The sequence below is a fragment of the Electrophorus electricus genome, chromosome 10 (assembly GCF_041902795.1).
Source record: "Electrophorus electricus isolate QZ-2024a chromosome 10, ASM4190279v1, whole genome shotgun sequence".
In the NCBI taxonomy this organism is placed as follows: Eukaryota; Metazoa; Chordata; class Actinopteri; order Gymnotiformes; family Gymnotidae; genus Electrophorus; species Electrophorus electricus.
The window spans coordinates 22,160,777-22,181,077 of NC_137506.1; the positions used below are offsets into that span (position 1 = coordinate 22,160,777).

General features: G+C 37.8%; 4 protein-coding genes across 11 annotated transcripts; 1 reads left to right on the plus strand and 3 right to left on the minus strand.

Moving 5' to 3' along the window:
* Positions 1–765: 765 nt before the first annotated feature.
* Positions 766–4,338, minus strand: dnajc5gb (DnaJ (Hsp40) homolog, subfamily C, member 5 gamma b). 5 transcript variants are annotated; one of them, XM_027002468.3, is made up of 8 exons: positions 4,199–4,338; positions 3,804–3,876; positions 3,588–3,709; positions 3,292–3,505; positions 2,982–3,135; positions 2,605–2,658; positions 2,369–2,425; positions 766–1,957 (listed from the first exon to the last, which is right to left on the minus strand). In XM_027002468.3, the coding sequence occupies exons 3-8, from the start codon at positions 3,698–3,700 to the stop codon at positions 1,926–1,928; spliced, it is 624 nt and encodes a 207-aa protein (XP_026858269.1). In that variant the 5' UTR covers positions 3,701–3,709; positions 3,804–3,876; positions 4,199–4,338; the 3' UTR covers positions 766–1,925. The 5 variants fall into 5 exon arrangements, with proteins under 5 accessions (XP_026858269.1, XP_081577313.1, XP_081577315.1 ...); XM_081721187.1 differs by having other exon boundaries at positions 2,369–2,428; positions 2,605–2,679; XM_081721189.1 differs by having other exon boundaries at positions 2,605–2,679; positions 4,199–4,337.
* Positions 4,339–4,680: 342 nt separating this feature from the next.
* On the minus strand, positions 4,681–9,300 carry tp53i3 (tumor protein p53 inducible protein 3). The gene is given in 9 exon segments (XM_027002466.3): positions 4,681–6,348; positions 6,350–6,407; positions 6,410–6,464; positions 6,569–6,765; positions 6,907–7,119; positions 8,130–8,281; positions 8,283–8,362; positions 8,395–8,535; positions 9,130–9,300. Coding segments are annotated over 8 exon segments (1,032 nt in total). The 5' UTR covers positions 8,533–8,535; positions 9,130–9,300; the 3' UTR covers positions 4,681–6,209.
* Positions 9,301–9,727: 427 nt separating this feature from the next.
* cenpo (centromere protein O) lies at positions 9,728–13,632 on the minus strand. Of its 4 annotated transcripts, XM_081721185.1 has the most exons (7): positions 13,105–13,204; positions 12,487–12,595; positions 12,172–12,320; positions 11,921–12,056; positions 11,529–11,797; positions 11,212–11,368; positions 9,728–11,008 (listed from the first exon to the last, which is right to left on the minus strand). In XM_081721185.1, the coding sequence occupies exons 2-7, from the start codon at positions 12,506–12,508 to the stop codon at positions 10,899–10,901; spliced, it is 843 nt and encodes a 280-aa protein (XP_081577311.1). In that variant the 5' UTR covers positions 12,509–12,595; positions 13,105–13,204; the 3' UTR covers positions 9,728–10,898. The 4 variants fall into 4 exon arrangements, with proteins under 4 accessions (XP_081577311.1, XP_081577312.1, XP_026858236.3 ...); XM_081721186.1 differs by lacking the exons at positions 12,487–12,595; positions 13,105–13,204 and adding an exon at positions 13,515–13,632; XM_027002435.3 differs by lacking the exons at positions 12,487–12,595; positions 13,105–13,204 and adding an exon at positions 13,442–13,529.
* slc5a6b (solute carrier family 5 member 6) lies at positions 13,566–19,785 on the plus strand. Its single transcript, XM_027002434.3, has 15 exons — positions 13,566–13,913; positions 14,157–14,222; positions 14,302–14,353; positions 14,526–14,593; positions 14,691–14,845; positions 14,979–15,119; positions 15,219–15,348; positions 15,482–15,570; positions 16,185–16,297; positions 16,489–16,559; positions 16,729–16,815; positions 16,894–17,078; positions 18,687–18,793; positions 18,933–19,051; positions 19,158–19,785. Exons 1-15 carry the CDS (start codon positions 13,566–13,568, stop codon positions 19,287–19,289), a joined length of 1,863 nt encoding a protein of 620 aa, XP_026858235.2. The 3' UTR covers positions 19,290–19,785.
* The last annotated feature ends 516 nt before the right edge of the window (positions 19,786–20,301 follow it).

Genomic DNA, 20,301 nt, shown 5'->3' on the forward strand with positions numbered 1-20,301 from the left:
AAGGCCATACAAAATCTCTGGATAAAATTAACAGAACAGCACATTTAAGGCATGCATGCCTGGAGGCCTGCATGGGAATGAGTAGATGTGACAAATCCAACATGCAATAGCACATAAAAATGTAACCTGTAAAATTCACATCAACAAAACTATAGTTCTATGCAAACAAGAAATGTCATGCGTACTCTTTTTCCTGGGAATAGCAACAAAGTAGCTGATAGTGGTTAATGCGTTAATGTCCCACATGATCGGTGCCACCTGAGTATCAGGGTTTTGGATGCTTGCGTTGGGGATATCCAAATATTGGAAAATAACTCTGAATTTGACATTGAACAACTTACTCAGCTTTCTCTTCTTGGGTATTTCCCTCCCTGATAAATCAAGTGCTTTTCAAACCATGCAAACCAGTTTATCATGGAAACTGCTGAGTTTCATTATACAATATGTCTGAATAAACACCAATGGATAGCCAGACAATGACTCCTTACCCTGAGCTCAATATTTCCAATTAGCTTTTAATATATATAAAATGTAAAGATGGAAAATGGTCTAGCCTGCCACCAGAAACTGGTTACGCTTGCTGTGAGCAGCTCTTAATGGGTGAAAAACCCCAAAACAAACCAACACTGTTGCTGAGAAGGATCTTTACCCTCCTCTTGCCATATTGTGTCAGCAGTGAAATATGGTTGATCATGATGCTACAATGTATAAAGATTATCAGGACATGTAATTTCTGAAAGACAACCCAGACAAAAGAAAGCCATGTTGTAGCATATTGCCAAGGTGACACCATGTAATTATTGATAGATTCAGCTACAAGCAAAACATACTTTATGATTCTTCCAGCTTAACATTAAAGTCCTAATGGATTGTCAAAAACAAACAAACATTCACACAGAAGAGCAAAAGATATACAGAAAATCAGTTTTTAAGTTCACCTTAAAAAAAATTATCACAAGATATGATTTAAAAAAATAAAATGTATTTTAATCACTTTCTAATTCAGCTGAAAAATATTTAAATATACAAACAAAAAAATGGTCACTAAAGCAGTATTGCAAAAGCCTCTTTGTATGTGTGAAACATTTTTATATGCTATTGTTTGTCATATATAAATCAACAAAGTCAGAGATCCCTGAGCCATGAAAGTTTTACAACTGACTTGACACTACAATACCCACAAAACCTATTTAAAAATACTGTATGAACAAGGCCATAATGTTCTAGTATCTCATCAATCCAGACACAAATTTGATGCAAATTGGCAGTTAATTCTTAGAAAAATACAACTTACATAAAACATATGTGCATGGAAATACCAATATTGTTTCACAGTACATTTTCAGGCAGATTTTCACAATTACCAATTCAAATGCACTAAAACAGCTCTAATCCATAAGTTCCTAACAAGGTTTATGCAATTTAACAAAAAGGTATATCAGTCCATAATAAATATAAACCAGAGTCAAAATATTTTGAAAGGAAAAAAAAAGGGCAAAGAAATCACATCAGAATCTATGTTACTGTTGAGATGCTAAAATGAATGTCATTACAATGGATTTTCCCCCCCCCTCATATACAGTAGGGAAGACAGCATATTTATGTTATCAGAAAGCAACTGGTCCAACACCTTTGTCTCTCAGTCACTTTAAATAAATGTCTGTTGAAGAACTGTCACAACAGTAAAAGTATACATTTTTGTTTCATTTACATGTATGTCACATTCTAGACTGACAAATTACCTTTACTACATCATGCACACTGACTGACTGGTTAGGGGCCATTTCCACAAGCACTGTGCTGAGTTTGAAGTTTCCACCTTACTGATGGTAGAGCAAAAATTGAGACAAGCGAGTCTTCTTAGTCATGAGTTCTGTTCACAGGTGAAAGGCCAACCATGCTCCTTGAAGCAGCTGGCTGTGTGATTATGGCTGTATGATTATGGCTGTGCCTCCACCTAGTGGAAGAAATGTAACAATTTAATCAAGGACACAGTCACACCAATGAGAGGAACTTTTGAAAGTTGTATGAGCTGTAGCAGTAAAATGTGTCTCACCTCCATAACCACATGGTCACAGGCACTGATATTTGTGTGCTACAGAACTGCATTAGTGACTAAAGCTCTTCTGAAGTGACAATAACACAGAAACTCACTGATGTTCTTTTCCATATAAGAACTGATGGTTATTTAGCATCAGTGAATATACCTGGAAACTTTGCATCCTTGTACTCAGTAAAGGCTTTAAACACCATGTCCAAATATAGAGCTATAACAAACCTTAATGTAACAGAGATATCACTGGGAATGTGATATGTTGAGCAATATCATGCTGCATCATTGTGCACATGTTCTGCAGTTGAAATTCACCTGTTTCTGAGTTGATGTTTGAACTAGTGACGGGCATGCCAATGATTACATTTCCATCTGCTGTAAAACAGTAGAATAAAATGAGAGCACAGAGAGAACATTTTAAATCATAACATTTTATACATAATAAAAATGTACCGTTACTAAAACCTTCAGCAGTATATGAAACGATTGTGAGATTTATACACCAGCAAGTGTTCAGTAAAAACAGGCAGTGAAGCAAGTTGAAGATTTACCTGCATTTCTTGGAGCTGCAGAGGGAATCGGTTGTCCTATTATGGGTTCACTGCCTACAAGGCAAAATAAATGTTCTTAAAAAAAAAAAAAAAAGGGGTGCTAGTTTAAGATAACACCAGGGGAGCCTCATGCTGAGATTTATTTAAGGGCTAAAGCACAGACCATAAAGCAGGGATATAATCAGAATTCAAACAGATGAGATAGAACACAGGAGAGATGAAAGTGTCCTGTGGAGGGGAGCTTTAGGATTGAAGCTGAAAACCACTCCCATAACAAAAATAAAAGGCATACTTAGAAGCATTCGGTCTTCCAGTTATTTTAATACAAAATCAATTAGTACTCAAACAATAATCCTATTGTTTAAGGCATGATTCACCTCTGTTTTGCTCCTCGAACATTTGTGCTTCCAGCTGCTCTGGGTCGACATAATACTCCTCCTCCTCTTCATCCTTCCCACACTTCCCACAGCAGAAACAGCAGCAGCAGAAACAGCAGCAGCAGGTGAAGATCATAGCACAAATGAAAAGGGTCTGAAAGGGAGGGTGAATGAAGAAGTTATTCTGAAGTTGATAACATGGTCAAACCAACAGGTCCATATACATTTGGATTTCTACTGTGTTAGCATTTTTTTTAGGCTCATGAGAATTCAAACATGAACTGGCAGGGATAGAACCACTACTGCTCACCTTGAACCAGCACTTTGACATGAGGAAGTGGTATTTAACACTCTCTTCCCCAAACTGGTCAGCAACATAGAGGCCCATGGATCCATACTGATCATAAATTTGTCGTTTGTTCTCATCGTTAAGAATGGAGTTGGCATTGTTTATTTCTTTGAACTTTTCTGCAGCTTGAGGGTTATCTGGGTTCTTGTCTGGGTGATATCGGAGTGCAAGTTTCCTAAATGCAGAGATGATGTTACATTTTACAAGTTAGAGATGTAATTTTGTAAGTGTGCTGAACTTTAAGGTTCATTGTATACCTGTAAGCTTTTTTAATGTCCTCAGCTGAAGCTCCCTTCTCCAAGCCTAATGTTTTGTATAAGCTGTCTCCAGTTGTGGATATTTTGCGCTGCGATCTTCTTGAATCTGTCATTGTTGAATTCTGCTCAGAACACAACGCATTGAGAAAAATCAATGACCACATAACATAGTTTAAGTGTTCATCTGTATGATTAAACATGAAAAGCAACCCTTACCTGTGTTCATATGTCCTGGTGTAGACCGTTTTTTTAAATCGCAGAGAAGCAGTTCGATAAAAATGTTGGCAGTCTAGCGACAGACGCGTCAGGTGAGAAACATTTGACCAGTAGATGGTAGTCAATAAAAATGAAGATAAGTTGAATATTAAACAAAGTACGTGAAGAGGTATAGCTACTTCTTGTGTCACCATGTAATATGGCCCATTAGCGCGTAGTTTCTCTTAACGATAACAGCTGTTTTCCAGACTATAATGTAAGGACTATGCTACTTTTGATACCCGGCAAAACGATATCCCAGGATGCGACATTTAGAGTTTAGGCGTAAATGATAAGCTATGAAGAGGAAATGCGAGTTTAGTCATGCAAAGTACCAGACGAAGTAATCTACCCACCTTGAGCAGAGCTAATCAAACTGGTCTGAACCCGAAATCTTTTAAGTTCTGAACTTCGTGCTGTTTCCTCAAAGGCACTCAACTAGCTAAACTTCAAAGACGCAATTGAAAAGCGACTTTCAAGGGTTGTACCAGGAAGTGTCTCTCTCGTTCCGGAGTCCACATCAAAATTTAGCGAGCGCGCGGTGAAGATCACAAAGGTGAAATGTGTTACATAATTTCTTTCTGCAATCAGTTGACAATTTGAGGAAACGTGACCCCATGCCTGTCATTTACCTGCCGTGTCTGTAGTCCACTACTAATGAAACAATTTAGGCTACGCGGGGGATTTAAATCGCTACAGTCAAACGTATTCAGAATGCTGGCGTTTTCTCTTTATATGAATAATGAGAGAAAGATTTCCACAGTAGTAGGGTACACATTCAGCAATTACAAATTTCTGTAACATTTTCAAGGTAGAAATGTTTCTACTCTAAGCAGTATGAATTTGACCCTTGATCTTTATTGCATTCATGTAAAATGCTTATGCATATATGATATACAAGCTTAATGAGATACAATGCCTCCAAGTAGATTTTGCAAATAATTTAGAGCCTTCAAACTTTAAACAAGAGTAGCATAACCCTAACAGATGCCTAAATATTACAAACAAAAAGTACAAGTTGCTCAATTAAATTATAATACATTTTAAAACATTAAAAAATAGGGTCAATAAGTATTCAACCCCTAGGTTAAATATTTTGTGGAATAACCTTTGTTTGCAATTACAGTTCTTAATCATTTTTTTATAAGACCTGATCAGGTCAGCACAGGTCTCTGGAGTTATCTTGGCCCACTCCTCCATGCAGATCTTCTCCAAATTGTCTAGGTTCTTTAGGCATCTCTACCTTGTGGACTTTGATCTTGAGCTCCTTCCACATGTTTTCAATTGGGTTAAGGTCAGGAGACTGACTAGGCCACTGCAACACCTTGATCTTTTCCCTCTTAAACCAGGCAGTGGTTTTCTTGCACATGTGTTGGTGTCTTTGTCCTGTTGGAAGATGAAATGACAACCCATCTTAAGATCCATGAAGGAGGAGCAGAGGTTTTTGGCCAAAATCAGGTAGACTGTGCTATCCATCTTTCCTTGGATGCGGACCAGATGGCTGGGCCCCTTGACTGAGAAGCAGCCCCACAGCATGATGTTGCCACCACCATGCTTGACTGTAGGGATGGTATTCTTGCGGTTGTATGCGGTGCCATCCTCTTGCCAAACACCCCAGGTGTGGTTGGCACCAAAGACCTTGAGCTTGGTTTCATCAGACCAGAGAACCTTGAACTAGTCTGCCTCAGAGTCCTCCAAGTGATCTTGAGCAAACTTTAGACGGGCCTTGACATAATGCTTTGAAAGTAAAGGTACCTTGCGGGCTCGCCTGGAATGGAGACCACTGCGTTGGAGTACGTTACTTATGGTATTTATTGAAACCAATGTCCCCACCGCCATGAGATCTTCCCGGAGCTCCCTCCTTGTTGTCCTTGAGGAGACTTTGAAAGGCTTTCCAAGCCATGCATGGTTAACAGTAGTTCCATAAGCCTTCCACTTCCGGATGATGCTCCCAACGGTGGAGACAGGTAGGTCCAACTCCTTGGAAAGGGTTTTGTACCCCTTGCCAGCCTTGTGACCCTCCACATTTTTGTCTCTGATGGCCTTGGAATGCTCCTTAGTCTTTCCCATGTTGACCATGTATGAGTGCTCTTCACTTGTTTGGGGAGGGGCTTTTATAGTCAGAAAAGCTGAGGAAAAAACAGAATATTAATCCAAGCATGTGAAGATCGTTGTTCTTAATACCTCAATTACTTCTTCATATTTGAGGGGACCAAACAGAATTCTGGTAGTTTGAGGTGTTGAATAATAATTGATCCTCTGGTAAACAGCAAAATAAAAATAAATAAATAAACAAACAGAGGTATAACATTCTTTTTTTTTGCTGCAGTGCATTTCTCATGTCCAGGCCCATCTACAGTCCAAATTTCACAATACTAAGTTAACTCCAAATGTGTAAACCTGCAAAATCTGCAGGGGGTTGAATACTACTTGGAGGCACTGTATAGACATATATAAACTTTCAGAAGTCTTGATCACAATTTTTCCAATATTTTTATTGGCCTCTGTGTCTGTGTGCTTCAGAAATGTCATCCATGTTGAATATCCTGTCGATAACAGGCCTCGTGACTGAAAGTGTGGCAAAACCTGTTTACTGAAGCTCCTAACCAGTTCAGCTTTATACTATAAAAAGGAGAAAATTCAAATGTGATGTTATTTAATTACCACTTCCACATAAATATAACCTTTTAAATGTATAAATATAAGCTTCACATCTTCAATCTTACTTGTAGACTTTAGGATCTGAGAAGACTGCTGAGAATGTGTCCTCGCTTAAACAAAAGCTTGCCAAGCAGGTCCCCCTCCACTGGTCTTCCACCCATTGTACCATACAACACCCATCTTCCATCCATAGCGAAGCTATGCACAGTTTTCTCCCAAGAAGTTCCACCTATGCAGTCCAGGATGATATCAGCTCCCTTTCCTGTCAGGAACAGACTACTATAACTGATAAATATACTTTTGCCAAATCATTTTGAATAAAAAAATTCCACTTCACAGAAGCATTACTGTACATACACATTCCTGAAGTGCTTCAAAAGACTGCAACACACACTTTAATTACCTTCAGTGAACTGCAGGATCTTCTCAGAGAAATCAACCACCTTGTAATTGAACCCTGCAGCTGCATGCAGTTGTAATGCCATCTTTAATTTTTCCAGGCTTCCAGCAGTCACGATTGGAACAGGACAGCTCAGACAAGCAAGCTGAATGGCTGCCATGCTGACGCCACTTACTCCAGCATGAATTAACACCATTTCTCCTGGCTTAACCTGGCCTGAGAAGAAGCAGAGCACTGTAACTAACAAATCAATTTAGCACAAGCCATTATACCCTGTTCTAGAGTCAACACAATCTAACTAAAAATGAGTCTCAGCAGTTTTATATGGAATCTTAGGGCTTTGATACAGCTATGAATACAGCACTAGGGAGAAGAAGGTGCAGTAAGGAAGCAGCACTTTCAGTTATGGATATAAATTACAGTTTGACATTTTGTTACTTATTGAAAATATGCACATTGTAACTGTCTATACATATAAAAAGAACTATACATTTTCTGTTTATCAAAGCTGATCAGATGTCATGTTTCTGGAGTAGGTTTATATTAAACTGCTTAAAATTCTCTTTGAACTTTTTAAAAGATGTCTGCCACTTCACTGATGTGAAAGTCTAATTTGAAACCTAGCTAAATGCACTAATCTTATTTCAGAATAACATGGTTGAGACATGATTGAAAAATGGTCAACTATATTTGCTTGTGGCTTGAACAGATAGGTCTAGACCTTGATGAAACCAAGGAGGCATTTCATGACATCTTTTTTCATTAAATGGAAACAACATTTAGGTGCTTATTGTGTGATATAGTCAAATTCTCAAAGAACTGAATTAAATTCTGAAATATTCTTATCCCCCTACAGAACATATATTAAATGTCAGAAACAAATGCATGTCTGGTTTATTATATGTATATTGGGGAAAAGAGATAAAATATTTTCAAATGTAATAAATACAATGTTAGACATACCACAAATACACAAAGCATGAGGCTAAAAAAATATCCATGTGATTCCTTCATGGACTCTTAATACAGGTTTGATATAGAATCTTGAGAGATATCATGTATGAAAACGAGCAGACAATCGGGTTCATTTAGGAAACACTTTCTAATAGTGGCAGCAGGTCCTGCTGGCTTCTCATTACATTTTCTAATTTGCATATATACATTCAAAGATTGAAGCAACCTAAAATTCCTTTATAGTTATGTTAAGCAATCCCAGAAGCTGGTACCTATGAAGTGTAGAAGTTGGTAGGCAGTGAGCCATGCCTCTGGAATTGCAGCAGCTTCACAGAGTGTGAGATGCATAGGGACTGGCATGAGCAGTTCTTCAGGCACAGCTGCGTACTGTACATAACCACCTCCAGAAAGCAAAGCCATTACTATCTCCCAGCCTAAAAGTTCTGCTGACTTGAGGACCAAGTCCAGAGATTACTCCAATAGCTACCAGACCAAGAATTTCACTCTCTGCATAGATGTACATAGATGTGCATTTACCTGCAACAGGTCAGCCCTGTTTAAAGCTGTTGCATGGACGTTAATGAGGACTTCACCATCTTTAGGTTCAGGTCTGGGGACATCTCCTATATACAGCTTCTCTGGTCCACCTGGGTCTTTGATGCCTATGGCCCGCATTGACTGACAAGAGAAGATAAAGACTAAACTCACACAGGACTACATTAAGTAAATAATTATGTTATTTACACCTGATCAGGGCAACTTACTTTCCCATCTAGATGCTAAACCATAACTAACTGTAATTTTCTTTGGAAAACAGCACGGCAATATTTAAGCCTAAATACAATACAAAAAACAAGTTTTACGCACAAGCCAATCGTTCATACCTACGTTGGAAGTTACGGAAATCAAGAGGCTGCGTAAAATGTACGCGCAGTTGATGCTTTCAGTTAAAACTATTCCAAAGCGAAGTCCACTAAAATGCGGCACAAAATTATTTAGATATAATTCAGACTTCTATAAAGCGTACATTGCTAACAGCAATTTTATTTAGGTTTGAAGAATTTTGTAACCAATCACCGTGAGTTAAACCAAAAGCTTTAGGCTTATGAAATGTATTTTTAAATTTATGTAAATTAATAGTTTTATTTAAGAGATGTGAAAATACTTTTTACCAGCCAAATTCCCAAAATGTTCCGTAGACGTTTTATATTATAGATTCCATGGTCAGTCAGTAAATAACTAGATAGCTGCTTGGTTATGCATAAAACTTACCAATGAAATCAAATCCTTCACTTGTCAGATTTAGCCTTGAATTCCAGGACATAATAGTTATAGTTTTCTTTCTTCTAGTGATTCATACTGGCATGATAGTAAAGCAAAATGGAGATTCATCTGGGCACTTAGAACGCCATCTACCCGAGGCCTTGGAGTTTGAGGGAGCAGCGCAGTATTTTTGGCTGTTGCTATAACTGCACTGAGATTGTCTTTTCTGGGACATGCTGCAGCCACTCCTCTAGTTTAGGAGTTACAGGCCAAAGGTCTGCTGCTTGGCTCACCACTACTTCTTTCTCTCTGGATCTGGAGGTCCTAGAGCATCTTAGCCTTGTTTACTCGTTTTCGTGTTTTTGTGTTTCTCTCTCTCTCTCGACACAAGTGCAATGATTTAACATCTCAATACATTTAATGTTAAAAACCTGTCTTGCCAAACACAATGACAAATGAATACTGCAAGAAACTGGTTAGACTGTATCACAATGTTTACAAGTGTCATAGCAGCAGACACCCTTCAGTCTGTTCCTGTGCAGCATCTGAAACAAGGCATCTGAAATAGTGTTTAAAAAAAAAAAAAAAAGATGAAAATTCAGGTATGTACATTTCCATTTTATTTATTAACAATTGTAGCCATCTACTAATAACATCTTTAACAGAATTTAGACTTTACTTGACATACATTATACATTACAACACACACTGCCTTCAGTGTAGCTCTTACAACCAATCCACTTTTGATTTTTTTTAAATCAGGAAAATAGATCATAATGACTACAAAGGAAAGCTTTAAACAACCCAAGTCTTTGCTATACATGGATGTGCGGTTAATGAATCACAAGGAGGACACTTATCTACAGTGGAAACTGGACGAAATTCACAGAAAGTACAGACTAAGCCTCAAATTACTTTATCAAGAGAGAGAACTTATATTGAAGGATCAAAAAAAGTTGCTGCATTTGAGAGTCTGTGAACCTTATGCAACTATTAATAATGCAATGAGAACTATCTCAGAAGCAAAAATGACAACAAATAATCTGCATAATATTCGTTACTCAAGATCTGCTCCTGCAGTTAGAGGAACTTTTTCAGCTAAATCCCTTTCATGTGAAAGGGATCAGGAATCTGGAACAAGGTCCTCAAAATCAGCATATTCAGCCCTGCAGCAACACACCTACGTCTCTCTTAAGACAGGATACAGAAGGAAGGGTTATAACACGGAGCCATTTTCCATTCTACAATTGAAAGAAATTGCCTTAATTGATAGCATTTCTCAGAAAGAGCTTGAAATCCAAGAAAAGCAAGACAGACAAAATAAGGAAAGACTAAAACAATTTCACAGAGAAAAGCTTCAAAAGAAAATGCAGATTTTTCTTAGGACTCTAGAAACAATCTGAGGCTGCATGCACACTAATGCAGTATGTAAACATTCTTTGCTAGCTTCCTGAACCTTTCTATTCTAGGTTTACTTGTGAAAGGTTATTATAGAAATGCTCAGCAAGTAATTCGGAAAATATTAGAACCCATTTCTGAGTTGCCTCATTTCTGCAGACTCTCACTTCTGTTTTGCTATTCAGCCACACCGCTAATGACTCTAGCTCAACACATACTCCCTTTGTCCTCAGGCGTCAAGAGCAACAGCGACCTGCAAATAAGTGTCTTTTTTTATTTCTGGAAATTGAGCTAAATGTTAAACATTTTAAAAGGCTGATTGTGTAAATGAACACAATTTGTTTTTTTGTTTTTTTAAACAAACTGTGTTGCTGTTTTATTTATGCAATGCTTCCCATTTTCCTCATGGTTAAAAGAGCACAATGGACTGGAAACTCCAGGAGCAACAACCGGTTTTTCCTCCATTGTTGGGACTCTACAAGTGTTGTATCTATAAAAATTTAAATGAAAACAAAACAGAAATATAAAATATGGTAACCTTCAAAGTGTAAATATTATTGCACATTATGTAATGTAGAATACATAATGCATCTAAAAAGGTGGCATATTTATTTTTTATTCTTTGATAGCTATCAAACCACATTTGATTCAGTATCAAGCACGTTCATCAAAGCAATACACAGAAAATCTTACTTTCACTCTCAATAGTGACACGGGTGGGCAGGTATCGGGTGAGGTCACCATACTCCAGTGTGCACAGAACTGTTTCACTCTCCTCTTGGGCTTTGCACATGAGGATGAGAAAGTTGCACAGTTGATTTCTCTCAATCACTTTTACTGTACCAAGCTCCTGTAGCCCAATAAACAAAAAAGACAAAGGAATTTGAACACAAACATAGCACATGACCACAGTACATGAATATATGCAGTTTAAAATGTTTAGTAAATATTTGAGGCTTAATTCAGTAAAAATCTACATGAAGAACCGTGATTGGTCGTACACATCATACCATGATGAGGGAAATCTGCTGTTTGCGACCAGCTAAAGCATTGAGGTGAAGGCTTAAGGTTTGAAGGAAGCCTTTAAAGTCAGTCTGGAGAGTCTGCTTGGCTATCATCTCCAGTGGGACATATGGAGGTATATTGTGACGACTGATCTGCACTGTGCGAGTGAGATCCACTTCCATGTTATATGTCTCTACATACACTCCTTCAAAGGCAGTGTGTAATGACACACACACACTTTTGCCTTGGTTACACTCCATCAGGTCATACCCAGCTAAAAAGGGTCATAAAAAGAATTATATAAACAAAGAATGCATTTGTAATACATGCCCATGATTAAAATTGTAATAGACAACACCTATACAAATACGTTTTTTTTTTTTGTTGTTTTTTTTACCGATGAGAGAATGGGCACTTTGAAGATCTTTGAGCTTCATATGCCTGGACGTTAGCAGAGCTTTCTCAAGTTGCAATAAGTCACCATAATCATGATCTTCCAATGGCATCCCTTGGTCCATTTTTTGTTTTAGATTCTAAAATTGCAAGATCATAAGTCATTTGTATAATAACAAAAAGTGTCAGTTTCAAAATAAGAACATACCCGACTGCACATAAATTATCTTCATTCTTAGCTAACTAGCTGCTTACCTTTACCGCTACTGTTTCAATGCGAAGTCGGTCTCTTTTCACACGAAGTGTTGCTATAGCATTACGAAGTTCCTCCAAACGACTATGCTGAGGCCTTTCCGTTCTTCTTGTTCCAGCCCTCTCTAACATCATCAAGTGGTCAAGCACACCTGAGGTAACAAGAATGTGACGTTACTTAACTAAAGGATTTCAGGGGAAAGACACAAACATATCTGGACAGTCATACCTCGTTAGCTAGCTAATCCAAGCTTTTGATTTATTACAACATAAACATATTATGACGCTACTGGTGCAACACCAGTACCGTGAAGTTACCTTGCTGTCTCACGTTTTCCATTTGATCAAAGTTTTAAAAAATCTTCAAAACTGGCGCTTTCCACAACAAAAACCCGGATGTGAGCTCATAGCTACAGACGACGTTAAACTAAAACAACATACCCAAGAGCATCAGCACGTCATACCATTTACGCAGAGAATATACTTCACGATTTATCACAGCTCATGATTTTATCGATCGTTAATGAGTATGGACACAGGCTACTGTGCTCTAAAGAGTTCACATGAATTCTCATTAAATAGAAAAGGGAGTCGTCGTTACGAGCACTTTATAGAATAGTTAGCGCAATCATATTACAACGAAGGTAATCAAAGCAGCCTGACGCCGAGCATTAATCTGTCTAACGAGTGTGTGTGTGTCTAGGGGATCCTGTAGTGTTATGTAGGTAAACCAAACTAGCTAATAAAACAACTATAGATTTAACCAGCTAGCTAGCTATCTACCGATTTTCTCGGTGTCTTAAGTGGCGACATGTGTTGTAAAACCTACGATATTCCTTTTATAAGATACATGTAAACGAGGAAGTGTTGCCTCTACATCCTACACTCGTAAGCGATGTTACAATAATCGTAGAGATTATTAAACCTACTTTTTACCTTAAGACCGTAACGTCAACATCTCAATGACCTCTATATACGAATCTGAAGCTAACCCTTGGAGTCTTCGGTCTATACTGGCCATTTAACACCTGCATTTAAAGATTGTCCCTTTAACTGAGATATGTTCGCGTAAATGTCCAATTAATGGTAGTGATGATAATTATAGCCTCCATCACATTATGTTGCAAATTTTATATATATATATATTATATATATATATATATATATATATATATATATATATATATATATATATATATATATATAATTCTTATGTAATATTTTGTTTATTATGAATTACTCATTATTATAATAAATGGTAACTGTTCTTAACTGTTAACTGGTAACTGTTCTTGAAGTTGCAGGTACTCATCAGTCCACATGGATGACAAATAAACAATGCAAACCTGCTACTAGAGTGAGAGCTTGTTTCTCCAGACTGCCGTGACGTCACCGAAATGGACGTGACTGAGCAGAAGTACTTCAGTACCATTGACTTTGTGCTGTTTGTTCTCCTACTTGTGGCTTCCATGGCCATAGGACTATACTATGCCCTCTCTGGAAGACAGCAGAGAACCACAAGAGAATTCCTGCTGGCTGACCAGAGCATGAAGTGCCTGCCTCTTTCCCTGTCCCTCATGGCCACCTTCCAGTCAGCGGTTGCTATAGTTGGCACACCAGCAGAAGTTTTCACCAATGGTACACAGTACTGGTTTATAGGTTGCTCCTACATTCTGGGACTCCTTATCCCAGCACACATTTTCATTCCAGTATTCTACAGACTGCATCTCACTAGTGCTTACCAGGTATGCCATTATTAACTGATAATTCTAACCAATTAGCCTTTATTAACCAATGCCTGTTAATCATTACTAATTGTCTAATACATTTTATTATAGAAATATAGGCCTTCTGTGGGTTATAAATATGTGAAGACACTTTGAGCATCTCCAAACAGTTAAAAGAATATCATGTATCTCTGAATATCATTAGCAGGTTATAAATGTACCAAAACATTTTAATCAATTTTTGTCATGTCTGCATTTCAGTATCTGGAACTGCGTTTCTGTAAAGCAGTGCGAATCTGTGGAACAATTACCTTTATTTTTCAGATGGTAAGTTCCAGTTTAGAGGTTTATGGTGCCTAAAGATAAACACTTTAGATTTGCTTAAGGTCCCTTCATTTCCATGCAGATCATTTACATGGGTGTTGGCATTTATACCCCTGCCCTTGCACTTAATGCAGGTAAGGCTCTTTGAATTTAGTATGAAATGACAAAAGAAAGTTATCCTATTATCATTACCAGACAAGGGCATGTGAACTATAAAATATTCAATATTTCTACATATTCATATATTCCTTATTTATAATACTGTACATCTTTACATAGTTTTATGTCCTCCAATTCTACCTTTAGTTACTGGCTTTCACTTATGGGGTGCAGTATTGGCAACTGGACTAGTATGCACAATATACACAGCTTTGGTAAACAAAATGTTTATTATTATTTTCAAGTTTTTACATTTTTGTACTAGTGAAACCATGGTGACTTTCCCTTCAGTGGTTTCTTGTTATCTTGCAGGGAGGACTGAAGGCAGTGATCTGGACAGATGTGTTTCAGACAGTGGTGATGTTCGCTGGTCAGCTGGCTGTCATCATAGTGGGTGTGCAGCAGGCTGGCGGCCTCTCGCACATCTGGAGGAAAGTCATAGAGGGCAATCGCATCTCAGGCATCGAGTGAGGAACCTTTCTTCATTCAATGCAAGGAAATGTTTGACCGATGTTTACTAGTAAACATTTGTAGGATCATTCTGTTTAAACATTTTCCGTATGTGATGGGTTCTTTGACTGTATCTGTGTGTTCTGAAAGCCTAAATCCAGACCCCACTGTGAGGCACACATTCTGGACGTTAGCGCTTGGTGGAGTATTTCTGATGCTGTCTCTGTATGGGGTGAACCAGACACAGGTGCAGAGGTACCTCAGTTCTCGCACAGAGAAAGAGGCCGTGATGTAAGTCTTCTATAAACTGTAAATGCAATGTTCCAACTGGTTATATTGGTCATAAAAGTAGTATCAAAGCTGAACAAAGGCCTTTACACTGTCTTGCAGGTCATGCTACATGGTGTTTCCCTGTCTTCAGATTGCATTGGGTCTCAGCTGTGTAATGGGGCTTGTTATGTTTGCATGTTACAGTGACAACAGCCCTTTAGACAACCAGTACATCACTTCCAAAGACCAGGTCAGCATCACAGAATATTACACACAGGAATGTATGGCACTGTAGAGACAATATCCATGTTCTATTTGTAATGTTCATGTTCATGTTCCATTTGTTTTGCTCTTGTAACATTCATGTGATTGTTACACTGCAGATGGTCCTATATTTCATTATGGACATGCTGCAGGACTTCTCTGGACTACCTGGTTTGTTTGTTGCATGCTTGTTCAGTGCCTCTCTAAGGTATGACCAAACTATTCCATTTTAAAGAAGCTTTCTGTAGGACTTTAACATATCTGTATGGTAATTTTCCTGGTGAATTTGGAGCCCTAATCACCTCAGGAAAAAAGTATATATGAGAAGCCATGCCACAAATAATTGATAATCCAGATTGAAATATATTTCTGGTACCTAGTAAATGTGCTTGTAAATGTGAAAAGCATTTGGAGGAATATGGCCAATATTTCCAAGCCACTGTGTAGTGTGGCAAACTGAGTCAGCACCAAATCAGTGGTAAGGTTAGCTACTGACATTAGGCTAAGGAAGTGAATGCGTCTCTTAAAAATGGTGGGTGTCTGAACAATAAAAGCCCAGTATTTTGAGCTTTAACCCCTCTGATTATATTTGTTTTTCCTTTTTCATTTTTCTGTTCTTAAGAGCACCATTCAGTTACTTATCATAAAGTTGCCAAGTCAGAGGGGCAACTATTTCATTTATTATACAGGTTGGAAGTGCCCTGACTACACTGGCTAATTTCTTCCAAATCAACATCAATTTAAAGAATGAGATTAAATTGTTCAGTAGAATGCCATATTATATATTTGCATTCATTTGCGAATGCCATTCTTTTCCTAAAGCACAATATCATCAGCCTTCAGTTCCTTGGCTACAGTAACAATGGAGGATCTGATCAAACCACATTATCCCTCTATGGTGGAGACTAGAGCCACTCTACTGTCCAAGATACTTAGTGAGTCAATATACATAGCTATTTTGTTTACCTAATATTTTGATCATTTGTAATAGAATTGAGGTTTTACACAGGAAATGCCTCATTTTGTAATACATTGTTCAGAACATCAAAGCCTAATAGATTACTTCAAGAGTATTTATAACTTATCTAGCATGCATATAATAATTTTGATTATATTCCCATTTTAGCCTTTGCATATGGCCTTGTCTGTCTTGTTATGGCCTATGTTATCCATTTGATGAACGGTTCAGTTTTGCAGGTAAGTGTTTTTTGCCACAGTTAGCTAATTAGATGTACTTCTTTAACCAAATTAAATATCTTCTGTAACAAATAAATAGTAAATAATGCACTGAAATATAATGAAACTTATTTCAGTCATCCAGCTTTCCCTGTACATTCTACATACATTCTACATTGCTCATTTCAAGGCAGCACTGAGTATCTTTGGGATGGTAGGAGGTCCCTTACTGGGTGTCTTCTGTCTAGGGATATTTTTCCCTTTGGCCAATAGCACTGTAAGTATCACTGGCAGAATATCTTGTACTTACCAATAAGCAGCCTTGCAGAAATAAATATCTTTGTTTTTCTTGCAGGGTGCTGTGACGGGGCTGGTTGCTGGTCTGGTCCTGGCCTTTTGGGTTGGTATTGGTGGATTTGTAACACAGATACCAAGCATCACCACTGTAAGGCCAAATAACTGCACTGATATGGCAGCAACAGAGAATGCCATCATGGCCACAGTGACTACTGCCTTGGCTCCCATCACTGATGAACCAAGGTAATCTGCTGACATACCACCCTGGGAACCAGCTTTCCCTTTACTCTTGAAATATCATTGAGATTCATTCACGGGTTATTTGAGTGAAAGAGACACCATGTTGTGGCTGGGGTGAGGGGTCATAAGTTCAGCTTCGTACATGGTTTTTAGCCATTGCTCTTGACATAAATGTTCGAGCTCCTTTAAGTTCCTCCACCATTCTCAGTGAGATTCATTCCAAGGGAGTTTTTGCTTTGTGCCTTTCATGTAATGTTTTACAAAGATTTCTGGTAATATTTACAGGAATTTTAGTCTATTCATATTGAAGCTTCAAACCTTCCAGTCCCTACTGCTGAGCAACAACTGGGTAGCAAGTTGCTGACTCTCAGGGGTTTCATTACAGGAGTGGTTCTAACTGAAACATGATTTGTGTGATCTATGGCAATCATAAAGCTTACCAATTAAACCAAAAAGTTATATTTTTTTTACTTATCTGACCATGGCAATATGTTCCACCTTTTATTTCTTAGATGATTTTGGTGCTTTATTGCAATATATAGGCAGACATTGTGATTGATATGTTTACGCAATATGTTTATGCATTTTCCATTGTTCTGGAAAATGTTGATGGATACTTATTTTCCCATTTTTCAGTCATTGACAATGTTGACCTTACAGGTTTTATCAACGTCTTTCTGGCTTCATAAAGTTTGGATGCTTCTGTTTCTTGATTGATGTAGTCATGACTATGTAGAAAACGCATCTGGATGTTCAACATTTTTATATGTTTATGCCCATTGTTTGCAAGAACTTGTGTGAGAGCACCTTGTTTTGAATCCTTTATCATGGTACTTTTTTAATGCTTGGCCTTCTGTTTACTGCCTGATTGAAGGCTTTTTCTTCTTCTTCTTTTTCTGCTTCTTCTTATTAACATTGATAAGGAATACTTTTTTTGGTATACCATAAGCCTTTTTTGGAATGCTACTGCCTTGACATGGGCTAAGTCAGTTGACTTCCATTATATCACATAGTGTTCTAGTGATGGTGACAGGGAGGGAGTGAGACACGAGTGTGAATAAGGAATTTCTTTATTCTCCGTATTGAAGAACAGCAAGGAAAGAGCACAATGGATAGACAGTAAAAAAAAAAGCAAAACATGCTAGTAGTAATGATTTGAAGGACAGAGAGGCTGAAGAGCAGGCTATAACTCCTCTTTGGCACTGTATGGATGATCAATATGTAACACTCGAGGACCTGTGGGATTAAACAGGAGAAAGAACAAAAGGGAAAAGCACAGGTGCTCATGTTCAATAATCAGGTTACTTGGAATGGGGCAGGTATAGGGAGTGTGTGTGGGCGTGTCCCTCGGGCTGGGTGCCAGCACTCTGACCGTTCATCACTTGAGGTAGTGGAAAAAGAGTAAGTGATGAGCAAGAGTCTAGCAGAAAAGACACTATCTTTTTCTTAACTTGAAAATAATGTATTAAACTGTTTACATTTTTAGAAATAATGTATATCTCTATTTGTTCTTTGGTGAGAAAATCCATTTTTGTATTATATTCTTCTGTTTTCTGAATTACAAAGTACTTTTTTGTCTCATTCTGTTTTTCTTTATTTTTCTGCTTTCAGTAAACCTGTGGGCTTATATGCTCTCTATTCACTTTCATACATGTGGTACAGTGCACTCAATTCCTCCGTTGTGATTCTTATTGGACTTATTGTTAGTCTCATCACAGGTTTGGCATATTAATTTGTATAGGTCCATTTTTTGCATCAAAAATGCTACATGATAATTTTATCTTTAGTAGAAAGCTTTTATGTACTTTTGGAGTGGCATAAAAAATAAAGCTTTCTAACATGTCTGTGCTTCATTAGGTCCAATGAAACAAGGAGAGTTGGTAGCAGGTACAGTCTATCCTCTAATGGATAAGGCACAGGATTTAATGCAAAAGCTTTTGAGGCCCAAATCTTGTGTTGGCTCCCGAGAGCAGAGGGTAAAATGGACACATCTTCCATCAAATGCAATGTTGCAATATTATATTGACATACATTGTTCTGTTTTGCAAGTACTGATTGCACTGTGTATTTCTGTCTTTCCAGCAAATTGGTACATGCCAGGAACAAACAAATGGTCCTGTCCGAACAGAGAGAAACACTGCAAAGGAGGAAGAGAGAAAGACCTTTCAACCATTATCTCAGGTTGCTTATTTGGAGCAGGAAACATCAGTGTGACATATAATCAAAAATCATATCATTTGTTAGTAGGGGTGTAGTGGTATTGGATTTATGATGGTATAATTGTGTGTGGACAATTCTGCAGAATTATGGTACTGTATTAAAACTGCTTTATGAACAGAAATTATTTTCTCATTTAATTTGCAAGTTATAAGGAGAGATCCCAGGCTGTCCAAGATAGTGCTTGTTTGGAGAAAATGTAAAACTAATTAAAATCACCCAAAACTGAACACCTTGCTTCTTAGTTGTCTTCAAAAGCATAAGCCTCTCAACATGAAAAAGTAGAAAGGAAAACCATATTACAGTGGGCCAATAAACTATGGCGGTGAGTCAGAAGCCCTTAAAAGCAGTTTTATGGACAAAAGATGATGCGGTGAATGAAAAAAATAAGTATGCTACATCAACTGGGAAATGTGGCTAAAATTGTGCTGTGGCTTTTGATTGCATGGCCGTCTCTGGAACTGGTTCCATTATTGTTATGGTGGCCAGATCCATAGAAACATTAAAAGTTTGCATAATTTATTTCCTCCTATTTATTAAAAGCGGTCCTTCATATTAATTTGGTGGCACGGCAATAAAATATGTGTTTTAGACTAGCCATTAAATCTCCCAATTTAAACCTTCCTCTACTACTGACTCAGATTTGTCTAACTGTTGGTGGTTCAGTTCAAAATAGTAATTTTTTGTGCTGTTACCTTGCAGATTCTTGCTGTGTCAGTTACCTTGGGAGCGTCCCAGGAAACACCAGCAACATGCAGATTAATGGAAGAAAAAAAAACAGCAGCAACATGTAATGAAATGTTTAAGTATTCCCTGAAAACTATGAGCTGACTGTATTCTTCATACAGTTGTAATTGGAGGTGCTATGAGTGCGTGAGAAATGGGATCTGATACAGTCTAGACAGTTAAAGTTGATTCACCAAACAAGGGTAGTGTATCTTCCTGCCAAATAGTGAAACTGCTGAAATATGAATTGGAAAAGGAAAATGCTGAATCTAAAAGTCCCATA

What these genes read in the sequence shown, in the direction of transcription:
- dnajc5gb (XM_081721187.1), bottom strand. Translation starts at nt 3,700, where the DNA reads ATGACAGATTCAAGAAGATCGCAGCGCAAAATATCCACAACTGGAGAC. An exon ending in GACATTAAAAAAGCTTACAG is followed by an intron (nt 3,506 to 3,587) that starts GTATACAATGAA and finishes CTCTGCATTTAG; the next exon opens with GAAACTTGCACTCCGATATC. An exon ending in GTTCGAGGAGCAAAACAGAG is followed by an intron (nt 2,680 to 2,981) that starts GTGAATCATGCC and finishes TTTTTTTTTAAG; the next exon opens with AACATTTATTTTGCCTTGTA.
- cenpo (XM_027002435.3), bottom strand. Translation starts at nt 13,490, where the DNA reads ATGTGGACTGATGAGTACCTGCAACTTCAAGAACAGTTACCAGTTAAC. An exon ending in AGCAGATTTCCCTCATCATG is followed by an intron (nt 11,369 to 11,528) that starts GTATGATGTGTA and finishes ATTGGGCTACAG; the next exon opens with GAGCTTGGTACAGTAAAAGT. An exon ending in TGTCACTATTGAGAGTGAAA is followed by an intron (nt 11,009 to 11,211) that starts GTAAGATTTTCT and finishes AAATTTTTATAG; the next exon opens with ATACAACACTTGTAGAGTCC.
- slc5a6b (XM_027002434.3), top strand. Translation starts at nt 13,566, where the DNA reads ATGGACGTGACTGAGCAGAAGTACTTCAGTACCATTGACTTTGTGCTG. An exon ending in AATCGCATCTCAGGCATCGA is followed by an intron (nt 14,846 to 14,978) that starts GTGAGGAACCTT and finishes GTGTTCTGAAAG; the next exon opens with CCTAAATCCAGACCCCACTG. An exon ending in TCCCTTTGGCCAATAGCACT is followed by an intron (nt 16,816 to 16,893) that starts GTAAGTATCACT and finishes TTTTTCTTGCAG; the next exon opens with GGTGCTGTGACGGGGCTGGT.